The sequence below is a fragment of the Sander lucioperca genome, chromosome 10 (assembly GCF_008315115.2).
Source record: "Sander lucioperca isolate FBNREF2018 chromosome 10, SLUC_FBN_1.2, whole genome shotgun sequence".
NCBI classification, from domain to species: domain Eukaryota; kingdom Metazoa; phylum Chordata; class Actinopteri; order Perciformes; family Percidae; genus Sander; species Sander lucioperca.
The window spans coordinates 4,879,193-4,891,723 of NC_050182.1; the positions used below are offsets into that span (position 1 = coordinate 4,879,193).

At 40.7% G+C, this 12,531-nt stretch overlaps 1 protein-coding gene across 1 annotated transcript in view; it reads left to right on the forward strand.

The window, feature by feature from the left end:
• The window catches only part of bcan (brevican), a 54,482-nt gene extending 44,719 nt beyond the window's left edge, over positions 1-9,763 (forward strand). Inside the window, exons 11-16 of the mRNA XM_031319105.2 lie at positions 241-351; positions 449-607; positions 4,396-4,478; positions 4,590-4,734; positions 5,027-5,209; positions 8,559-9,763. Coding sequence (XP_031174965.1) covers positions 241-351; positions 449-607; positions 4,396-4,478; positions 4,590-4,734; positions 5,027-5,209; positions 8,559-8,674 — 797 coding nt within the window. The 3' untranslated portion in view covers positions 8,675-9,763. The remainder of the gene's footprint in view (positions 1-240; positions 352-448; positions 608-4,395; positions 4,479-4,589; positions 4,735-5,026; positions 5,210-8,558) is intronic.
• The last annotated feature ends 2,768 nt before the right edge of the window (positions 9,764-12,531 follow it).

Below are 12,531 nucleotides of genomic sequence, written 5' to 3' on the forward strand. Positions count from 1 at the left end.
GGATATTGCACTAGTCCATATTGCCATTTCGATACAATTGCGATTAATTGTGCAGCCCTACTCAGTATAGTTGGCTAATTTAGCTAGCAACTTAGCATGCCGCTGGTCTTAGAACAGAAATGAATATGTAAGTTGTCAGTTGCATTTTGTCTTTGTCCAGATCGAACCCCCTCTAGGTACATAGAGTTTACAGTTTGGGGCTAAAAAGCTCTGTTAATAAGTACCATCATCTTCATACAGCTGCAGACTCCTGCCTGGACAACCCGTGTTTGAACGGAGGCACTTGTGTCGACGGGGAATCACCAAGCTGCGCGTGCTTACCCGGTTACGGAGGAGACTTGTGCCAGAAAGGTTCGCTGTCACACACACAGACACATAATCTTCCAAGTATAGAAAGACCTACTTCCTACTGATTCATACTCATACGTTGTGTCTCCGTCCCATTCAGACCTGGAGGTGTGTGAGCCCGGCTGGGAGAAGTTTCAGAGCTTTTGTTATCATCACTTTTCCAAGCGGCAGAGCTGGGAGGCCGCGGAGCAGCACTGCCGCATGTGTGGCGGACATCTTCTTTCCGTCATGACCCCCGAGGAGCAGGACTACATCAACGGTAAAACCCTGGAAGAACACTGTATCTCTTAGATCAACGCTTTAGGGATCTGCTAGTCCAGTGTTTCTCAAATGGGGGTATGTGTACCCCAAGGGGTACTTTGGAGGACTGCAGGGGGTACGTGAGCGTTTTTTTTCGAAGTTTTTGTCGCCGTTTTTTGAAATTTGTCATTTTTTAAAAGTTTTTGTCGCTTTTTGTCACGACCTGTTCTTGCCGTCCTTCCTTCCTTTTTTCTACTGTCTTCTTCTTTTCTCCAAGTTTGTCGAAATTTTTGTCGATTTTTTTTCAAAAAACAATTCCGCCTTTTTCAAGGTTTTTGTCACTTTTTTCGAAGTGTGTCTTCCTTCTTTCTACTGTTTTTTTTTTTTTTTGACAAGTTTTTGTCGCTGTTTTCTAAGTTTTTGATATTATTTTCCACCTATTCTTGCCTTACTTCCTTCTTTCTACCGACGCTTTTCAAGTTTTTGTTGCCTTTTTTCATCAGCATTTAAATGTTGTTCAGTCACATGGCTGTTGTTTGGTAAATCTATCGCTGGTCAGGGGGTACTTGGCGTAACATAATTCAAATGGGGTACATTATTGAAAAAAGTTTGAGAACCACTGTGCTAGTCTATATCGAAGACGTTTCATTTCCGGGATTGTTCAGGTGCTGCCAGAAATTCCGCCAGATGTCTTTCATTTTAGGCTGGATGTCCGTCCTCTTCCTCTTTCTTTGTGTTGTAATTCTAATCCCCGGTGGATTTCTGAGGACTATGGTTAACTGCTCCTCAGATCTCTGCAGGGTAAATCCAGACAGCTAGCTAGACTATCTGTCCAATCTGAGTTTTCTGTTGCACGACTAACCTACTTTTGAACGTACACATTCCACCAAAACAAGTTCCTTCCCGAGGCTATTTTGCAGAGGCACCTTGGCTCCGTCCAGCACGTAGTGCCGCCCAAGACGAATGTAATTGATTAAAACTCAAAAACAAAGGCTGTATCAAATTAAAAGCTGGATTAAAAAGTAGGGCTGCACGATACAAGGAAAATATGCGCTACACGATAATGTTGTTGAATACAGCGAAAACGACATTACTTGCGATAAATTAACAGATATTAAAATGTACTCAGTTCTGTATTTCTGCTGCTTTCAGTATTCTTCTACAATAGAACAAATCAATAGTTGAATTTAAAACAAATAAAAGGAAATCATTTCTAACATTCTTTTATTGAACAAATTGAACATTGAATTACACTTGAGTTACACTTTAAAGTGCAGTTTTCTACTGATATTTCTTTCAACTAACACAAAAAATCTCGTAGTGTCTAGTGCGATATGTCGCAACCTTTTGCGATATCTATATTGCGCCAGTTGATTGTGCAGCCCTATTAAAAAGATTTTCTTTGTTATTTCTTTAGACGTGTTACGTTTCTATATGGTCGTTTTGTGTCTCTTTGTTCTTTACGGTACGTCTATTTTTATTAATTGTGCGCCCCCTTTTGGTCACTTTGTAATCGTTTTGCATCTCTGTGATTGTTATTATTAGTCATTTAGCATCTTTTTGTGATTGCTTCGCATGTATTTTTAGTCTTGTCTATGTGGTCGTATTGTGTCTCTTTGTACTCATTTTGGGTTGTTTGCAATAGTAATGTGTATGTATTTGGTCATTTTGTTTCTATTTTTAGTCATTTGGCGCCTCTTTGTGGTTGTTTTGCATCCCTGCAGTCATTTTGTGATTGTTTTGTGGGTTTTTTAAGCAACATTTTGTGAGTAAGCCCCCTCAGACCTGTGCCTGGTAGGCCTGTTTAGCATGCATGAGATGGACATATTTCTTGCAGCAGATATCAAACTAGTGATCTTTTGTCTAACTAACATTCAATTCAGACTCCTGAACAATCCGAAGGGATGGATTTGTTTTAACAATGAGGCCTCTCAGAATTGTCCGGACGAGACACAACAACGACCTTTCATGTCTTTGCTTTATTCAATCAGTTTTTTCCTAGAAAATGTCACGGTTTTGAAGTTGGTGTTTCATCTGGCAGCCATAGGCGCCGATACCGTGGGTGCTCCGGAGCCTGAGCACCCACGGAAAATACTGAGCACCCACGTGTGCCAGACTGCCAGTAGGCTACATTCATTTAAAATTAAACATTGCAGTTGGTGCTAAGTGGAGCGTCTATCATATTGTGATTGGTTATGTCGCTGTTAGGGCTGCACGATATGAGGAAAATGTCAAATTGCGATTATTTTGACTGATGTGGCGATTGCGATATGATTCACGATATTGGAGGGAATGATCCATTTTTTGGATCATCATTCTCATTTTCATTGAAACACCAAAAAAATGACACTAGTCATGTAGTGAGTCTCTGAAGCACCACAATACTCTTTGTGTGTTTGTGTGTGTGAATGGTTTGACACATATTTTGACTTTAACAAATATTGCGCCCCCTCTGCGATTTGGATATTGCACTAGTCCATATTGCGATTTTGATAAAATTGCGATCAATTGTCAGTTAAGGCAGCTACACACCGGGCCGATAATCGGCCGTTGGACAGTCTGGTGAGGTTGGTGACTCGAGTCTGTTCGGTGTGTTCTGTGCCGTCGTCCGTTGGAGGAGCTGTCGCCCTTCATTTTGGCCGATCTGACATGCTAAGTTGGAGACAGGGCAATCGGGACTCACCCGGAAATGGCAAGCGGGATGACCGTGACTAATCCTCTCAAAATCTGAAGAAAATCTTTTAAACTGACCTTTGTCGATCTGAAATGAAGACCGATTCAGCAACTGCATGACCTATTTCTGGCTTAAAATGTTTTCAGAAACATGTTTCGGTGAACTATTTTAGTACAACATGAGATCGTATTCTGAATGAGTCGCCATTAATGGCCGGTTGAAAAATCCAAAATTTGTCACGTGGGTCTGGCAGCAGCCAGACCCACGTGACGCGTTCGTCCAATCAGCTGCTAGTTTTCATTTTTTGGGCGACAATACAGATTAGCGCCGCCTGCTGTTATGGAGACGTATTACGTCTCGTCGCTTTGGTGTGTTCCGAGGCACCGACGGTTTTGACCAACTCGGGGAGACTGATCAGTCCAACTGCCTTTTCTGCCGACGGTCGGCCGTCTGGTTGGTACTTCTCATCTCCAATCCTATCTGTATTTGTAAGAAGTGGCACTGTCCTGAGTTGAAAGCTGGCCTACTTTACGGCTTTATTATCGAGTTAATAAGCGCGTGTGTTCGTGTCGACCGCTGTCCATTTCCCAAGGTTCTGAAATTCAAATTTTTTTGACTACTTTGTTTGTAAAAGGCATGCACCCATGAGCACCCACAGAGGAAAACATAAATTGCCGCCTATGCTGGCAGCGAGGCGGTGAGATCTGACATTCCTCACCAAACACACCCCTCCCCATGTGACGTGTCAGGCTAACCCTGTCAATCAGCCAACCACGCCCACCCCTCCGAAGACACCAGACCGATATATAACAGTACCTAGTGACGGAGAATATACAGTAGTCGTGTAACGGACCGTAGTTGATTCGTACCGAATCCCAGGTATGCAGTTGGTATTGGTACAAAAGTTGACCAGGAAAACTCAACTTTACCGTATGTTGCTTTAAAGTTATAAGTGAGTTGATTGAGTTTTATTTTGTTAATGCCAATCTTTCCAGACCTCTTGACCTTAAATAAAAATCTGATGCGGACCTTTGAGTCACAAGTTTGAGAACGCCTGATATATTCTGAATAAAGTTACACTGCAGTGAGCCCTCTCTTACTGTCTCTCCTCACACACTTGCTTTTATTTTTAGACAAATACAGAGAATATCAGTGGATTGGACTGAACGACAGAACCATCGAGGGAGACTTCCGCTGGTCGGACGGGAATCCTCTGGTGAGTTTTACTGAGTTTTATCGATTATTGGCGATTATTTTTCTATCGATCGACTTATCGTTGCAGCTCTACGTGTGACTTTGTTTTGATCTCCTGTGCTCTCTCCGTCAGCTCTACGAGAACTGGTTCAAAGGGCAGCCTGATAGCTACTTCCTGTCAGGCGAGGACTGTGCGGTGATGGTGTGGCACGACGGAGGCCGCTGGAGCGACGTACCGTGCAACTACCACCTCTCCTACACCTGCAAGAAGGGCGTCTGTGAGTTCACTCGAACTGCACCTTTTCTCAGTCTTAAAGGACAAATCCGGTGCAAAATGAACCTAGGGGTTAATAACACTACTAATTAACAAGCTAATTAGCGGTTTGCGCTAAAACTGGTCACATTCGATTAGCATTAAAACATATTCCAGAGAACAGTCGACTCGGTACACATGTGTTATTTAACCCCTAGGTTCATTTTGCACCGGATTTGTCCTTTCATTTTTGAATCAGCACTGGCGGTAAGGACGTAGAAGCCAAGTTGTCTCTACGTTTTTCGTCTATCCAACAGCATTGTGTGGCGAGCCCCCCAAAGCTCCCAACGCTAAGGTGTTTGGGAAGAAGCGGTTGCGTTACGAGACCAACACCAAGGTGCGGTATTACTGTGAGGAGGGCTTTGTGCAGAAACTGAACCCTGTAATCAAGTGCCTGCCCGGCGGCCAATGGGAAGAGCCTCTGATCACCTGCATCCCAAGTAAGTGCTTTTAAAAAGGAAGAAGAAAGCATGGAATAAAAAAACAAACAATTGGCGTGTCTCAAATCGCGCACTTCTGTACTTACACTTGCTTTTTTAAGTACCTTATGCGTTCACTCTGGCGTATGAAGTATGGCCAAATGCAGCACTACGAGTACCCGGATGCTGCTCTCAAAATGGTGTAAAACGTTGAGCGTGGAATGCTGGACACTACTCGCCCCTCAACGGCCGCCATCTTTGCTACAAAGCGGAAGCTATGGGACCACCAACGTTTTCAAATTTGTAAAAATGGCGGAGAGGATAGTAGCGCTTGTGACTGAAACCGCAAAAACTGAACCATACAAATGCAATATATGCAAGTGTTTTTTTCCAATTAGTACCACAATAATGTAGCCTAGAAATCTAGATGCACCCTAGCGGCAGCAAATGTCATTTGCAGCCAGGGTCAGTCTAGCAACTCTCCGTTGGCTTGTGAGCTGGAAAAACCAAACTCTAGTCAGGCCAATCACATCATGTATAGAGTCGGTGGGCGGGCTTAACATAATGACGGCAGAGTTGCGACGGTTCCGCGTGAATTCCCTGCTACTTGAAAACAAAGGAGATGGCTGCTGCTGTTGATAAGACTTGGAGTTAAGTATTTCTTTGAGAAAAGAACAAAGAACGGCACAAAGTCATTCTTAGAAAAGAAAGATGTGTTCGGAGTTTTGCCGAAGTGCGGCAGAAGTTTAATCTATCAACTTTTGTTGCTCTGATTGGTTGTAGCGCTATCCTATTGCGTGCAGAGGGAATTTGAAAGACAACCGTTTATCCCGCCCCTCGCATTGAGCTCTGCCAATGGTGTGTTCGCAGACCCAACATCTTGATGTGGGTCTGGCTTGTCAGGCTAACAATAATGTAGTCAGATAGTGAGTAAATATTTTTGGCGGACAGCAATAGGTGACGGTAATGCTCCGCACGACTGTAACTGTAACTTACCATTAAAAAGAAGAGTCATTTTCGGTCCATGCGCAATTTGAGAAATGGATCCTTTTGTTTAAACTGTGAGTCTGACAGTGTTGTAGAAGTGCAATTATTTGAATCTCTTACTGTATAAGACAGCTCGACTGGTCTTCAACCCACCCAAGTTCTCTCACACTACACCTCTCCTTCGCTCCCTTCACTGGTTACCAGTTGCTGCCCGCATCCGCTTCAAGACACTAGTACTTGCATACAGGGCCACGAACGGATCAGCTTACAGTCCCAGCTTACATCCAGGACATAGTCAAACCCTATACCCAGGGCCGGAGTGGGGCCACTTTTCAGCCCAGGAGTTTCAGGCCCACTTTTTCCATGGTGGTGGAAATTGGATAAATAAAGCAACAGTTTAGCTCTTACTAGTCTGTAGTTTTTATTAATACCATGGTTCAACAAATAATAAATAGTAAATAATAATAATAGTAAAAGGTTAAATAATAATTCACTTAAGCTGAGAAGTTAACAAAAAATATTCCACTATTCCACAAGGATAAGTTGATAAATTAACTTAACTAATTAAACAATTAAACAATGTTTATTGTGACCTGGCAAACACAGAAAATAACACACATGATGATAGGACAGACCCTATGCATGTTAGGGGAGGGGATACACAAAATATCTGGTGAAAAACGGCCTGATATTTTGTGTATCCCCTCTGTAACTTATGGTAGACAGGTGAACAAAGTAGTTAACTGAAAAGCCATATTAAACTAAATTAAATGAAAACAGAAATCACGTTAGAGGGCAGGGAGGGACGGGTTAGCAAAGACGAGGCATCCTTGCCAGACCACACCTGCAAAGAATGGACAGGACTATGGACTATGTAGCTAAGGTGCATGTCAATATGGAACTTTGGAAAATACTGTTGATTAATCCACAATACTAAACAACGCATTAAACAATTCACACATTGCCTTAATGTAACAGATAAATAAACGTATTTATGTAGATAAATGAGACCCTTGTTACTATGGAAAACCCTGTCGAGTCTTCCACGTCGCGATTTGTTCCATTTAAGAGGTGAATTCGAAGTGCAGCAGTTAAAGGGGTGATAGAATGATTATATAGGGTATTTCACATTGTTCCTTAAGGTCTCATAATAGGGTATGTAACATTGGTTGGGCTGAAAATTGCCTGAGTGCTATTTTATGGGCCCTTAACTACCCTGTGAATATGGCTCTATTGGAACAAGAGCTTTTCTTCCAAATATGGTATGCTCATGAATATTTAGATGAGCTGCGCACTGATTGGTTTGAGTGAACCACATACAAATACATTGGAGATGAGACAGCAGGTCTCATATTTCAGACACTGCAAAGTTATATATTGTTTGTCGGGCTATTTCGTTATTAAATTCACTTCTGAGACTTTTTTATGCGAGAAATCAACTATATAAAGCTCAAATATGGACAGTTTTACGAAAATTGATGGCTAATTGCAAATTTGGTAAGACATGTCGGACTTTAGCTAGGAGCTCCACACAGTCTGACGAGAAAGCGGCAACCTCCATACCCAGTGAAAGTCACCGTTTCTCGGTTACTGGACTGACGGGGCTCGGCTGCCAGCTGCCGGCATAAAATTTCGTCACGCCACTTATATTACAGCTACCCCAATGTGTTACAAAGCTAACACTTGTGTCCGATTTCAATTTAATGCATTTTTGTGAATATTAGGGGTTTCGTTAGCTGCTAGTGTCCCTTCAATCCTATGTGTACAGATCGCGGCTAGTTAGCTACACTTTCGAGTATATTTACAGTTTGAATTGAAAAAAACAACAACTTACAGTTGCACTTTCATATGGCTCTTTGTAGTTTGGCTTATTTGAAGCTAATGTACTTGCACTTACTACTTGTTGTTTGGAGTTTGTACCTTCAAGTTTGAAAGCACTTAACCCTCCTGATGTCCTCAGGTCAAATCTGACCCATTTTCAAAAGGTTTCTATATCAGAAATTTGGGTTTCTTTCAACCAAATTTAAAAATAAATAAATAACGTGGATGGCTCCCTACATTGCTCTTCACAAGTGTTATTCAATTTCATAGCATTTGATTTTTTTCATTTATAAAAGAACGTTGAAAAAAGTGACAAAAATGTCGGGAAAAGTTTCAAAAACTCGGGGAAAAAAACACACAAAAACGTTTTAATTTTGACCCCAAAAAACAAAAAGTTGCATGGTCGACGGGAAGACAACACAAGGGTTAATTAGAATTCGCTTTGGATAAAAATGTCAGCTAAATGATATGTAATGTAATGTAACAATGTGCTCATTTTCAATCTGAAGCAAATACAGCTCAGGCTGTAATCCTTTACTTTTCTATTGTCTGCCATCTCTAGCCCATTCGATGGAAGAAGACTCAGTGACCTCTCTTCCTCTCCAGCACGAGGAGGTCATGGGCACGGCCACAGAGAAAGCAGCGCCGCTGTTCTGGGACATTAAGTGGAACGTCTAAAGCCATTATGCCTTTTTTTTCTTCTTTTTCTTTAAAAAAAAAATATTTCACCTCCTCTTTTCCCCATTTTCTTGTGTCTCAAAAGACTTTCCAGTCCAGTTTCTACATTACAGTAAGTTGAACTGTAGAAATCTAATCTTTCATATTAAAATCATCTCAAGGCTACAGTTCCTACAGTCATGGAAAAATCTGGAAAACGTGCTTTAATCCAAATACTTGTTTTTCAGTAAAGTGATGCATGTCGTAAAGGTTATGGGAGCTTAAAGTGAATTTGGACAGTTAAAAAAAAGCTACCGTAAACCTGAATGTCTCTTAATTTAGAGATCTCTGAAAAACAATGCCACCCAAAATAGCTTTCATATGAAGCAGTTATATCAAGAGATAAGAGAGGATTCTCCACACGGTTCAAACACTCAACAGTGGGCTTTTATCAGCAGACAACCCTTTGATTCAACATCCATCTTCCTGTTATTCTTATTATTTTTTTTTATCTCCGGACACTTTGTAAGACCCTCTCTTTTATCTTTTGTCTTTCACAAAGAAGGAAAACTTTTATGCAAGACGACATGTTTTATGTGAGACGGTCATATAAACGACCTGGAATCGAATTAACAAAATGCATATGTACCCTGAAGTTTTCTTTACAGGAACTCATATATCAACATCAACATCAGAATATGTTAATATTTCAGAGACACTTCTTATTAATCCTGTTAATGTATCAGTCTGTAAGAGCCTAAATAAACCAAATGAAATAACAGTATACAGTATAGGGCTATTAAGGGATCCATTCATATTTAAAAACAAATATAATTCTGTCCTTTGCAGCATATTTACATTACATTACTCCAATAAAATAACAGTTACCTGCAGTAAGCTTTAGCTTTAAGTGAAGATTGTCAAAATGAAAATCAGCCTGTTCAGTGACAATGTTGAATTAATGAATTTGACTGCGAGCGTGATACATGCCGTATTTTAACACAGTATATATAACAGACTGCCGTTGATGATAGTTTTGCAGCGTGTGAATTCATTCTCAGCGTCATCTAATCTGACATTCACTGTAGCCTGTTGTACTTAAAATCTGGAAAAGATTCCTTGTTTTTACTTTTGTAGGGATCTGTACCACTGCTCCAGTAGCTCTCTGATACACTTCATTTCCCACAGACTGCACTCTAGAAAAAAGATGTTTTCATTTAATGTGTGTTAAGCCTCAGACAACATGCATTTATCAAATATTTAAGTACAATCCACTCTGCAGATGCATGAAGGAAAAGCACTGATGCACCGTTGCAATAACAACAAGTCCTCCAAACCATACGATGATATATGTCCTTTGTTCCCACCCTCTAATACGACTCGTGGATATCAAAAGGCAGAGTGCTTGCGCACACAACAGGCAGTCCCTACAGAAAAACGCGATTATGCGATCGCATAATTTAATGCATAATTTGCCAAAGTCCGCATATTCATGCGGGGGCCGCATTTTTTTTTGTGCAATTTTTGCAAGTTCCCTCAATTTCATCGCATAAAATTGCATAAATATCCCGCATATTCCATCGCATTTTTTAAGAAAACGTGCCGCATAATCAAGGATTTTTGCCCGCAACAATCACAAAAAAACTGCATTTTTCTGGAAGGACTGAACAGGGTGTTCAACGCACCCCCGTTTCAGTTTAAAAAAACGTGTTGCTACGTGTTGTCGGTTATGAACGTGGCCCTGTGTTTGTTTGACCCATCCGCCATCCCAGCCAACCCCCTCTGAGAAACATGACGCTCTTATACTTCCTCACCTTACTTCCTGCTTTGCTCACGTCATAACTGCTACAGCCACTACAGGGTGCCGCCACTATTAACATAAATATGAGTAGTAATTGTTGCTTAAACAAACATCTTATGTGGGTGTTTTTTCAGGGGAGGACAGTCTTTGCAATAAAGTGCAGCTGCACAGGGTGTGGAAACTTTGTTGACTTCTAAACACAGAAATCATGTTTTTCTATTAATTGCACAACTTTGACATAAATGTCTAACATCCTTTTTCACTGGTATTACAGTTTTTCTCAGTCGCTTTGGTACATTTCTCAAATACTACTTCACATTTGCAAACCAGTAAGTCGATTTCTCAAAACAATTATTACAAACAGCACCACACAATGGATGACCTGCAAAAGCCTGTATCTTGCTCAAAATCTTGAGTCCATTCCTCAAAAGTAAGTCTTTGTCAATGAACTTCCATCAGAATGTCGAGTCCTTGTGTCATTGTTCACAAAGAAGATGCTTAATTTTGTTAAAAAGCTTAGTCGTGTTGTCAATATAAAATTCTGCTCTTTAGGTATTTTCTGATACATACAGAATACATTTCTGATTCTTTAGGTATTTTCTGCTACATTTTTTTATGGCAGTGATTAAAAATGCACAAGGCTGCACTTTTTCCTGTATGGAATTTGTACTTTTCAACAGTACAAAGTCACGCATTCCTTTTTGTGAGATTAGGATTGCTTGAGATTGGACAGGATTCACATTTATGCTTGTTGTTCTTCCATTGTCAGAAATTGTAACACTGCGTTGTGCTCTGTTTTTTGGATATGCTTGCCATTTGAAGGTTCATTTGGTGCACCTCCAAGCTTTTTTACATAGAGGTTGTTCTGGTTGATCTAATGTTTCACACAACCGTCTTCATTAGTAGAAGTCAAGATTCACCTGAGAACAATTCATCAATTCTGGACAAATTCAGAATTCTGTAAGAACAATTGGAACGTACTGTATGGAAAACTTGCTTGACCTATTATGACAATGAGTTCAACCATTTTGCATTTAAAGACATTCAATGAACGTATGCCTAGATGTTTTAGGGAGGAAAGACAATTCAACAGACATCCAGTATGTTATATTTTGAGCAACATGACATAAGCAATTGATCATGTAAAAAACAGCAGACAATTGTAGAGGATCAAATGCATGCATGTACAATGTACAAAAGAAGGTTGAACAACAGCGGGTCAGTTCTGAGAAGTGAGAAATGTACTAAAGCACTGAGAAAAACTAAGTATGTAAGGAAACTTTATTTATAGAGCACCTTTCAAAACCATGGTTACAAGGTGCTGTACAGTACCCTGGAAATCCGGAGTTCTTGCGAGAGCACAATTTGAATTTGCTCAGCGAGTCACTCTGGCATTCAGTAATGATGCTCATTAACTATGCCCTTGTAGCCAAGCTGCACCAATCACATCGGTGTATCTGATATAGGCGGGCCAGAGGCGAGCTAAATAGAATAGAATAGAATAGAATAGAATAAATCTTTATTGTCCACCAGGGTGGAAATTTTTCTTTGGCTCACCAGACATACAAGACATGTACAGATGACGACAGCACTGCAACGTCGAAGTCGTTAGTAAACATTGCAAGATGGCTATGGATGAACACCAGTTGTTTGAAATGGCTTTGGCCGCTACAATGAACGAGTTAGACTTGGCTTTTTATCTAAAGAGGAACTGAAGACTGCGCTCGAATCGTTCTTTTGCAAGAAGGACGTTTTTGCTGTTTTGTCAAACGGATACGCCAAGAGCTTAATCTACCAGTTAGCTCTGCTGGTAGCTAACCCCGTGTATTGTTGCGATTGGTTGTAGTGTTATCCAATTGCGTGCAGTGAGATTTTCAAATGCATGCTTGGTGCTGCCCCTCGAGTTGGGCCATTTTCATTTCTCAGTGCCAGATCCTTAATCTTTCGGATTTGGGTCCTGATTTCCAGGCTAGCTGTACAGTGCAACATTAGTTAAAACGGGAGGAAACAGTATAAATAAAAACAGTAACAAAGGCCAACAGAAGTTAAACACTCAAACAATAAAAACCATCCAGGT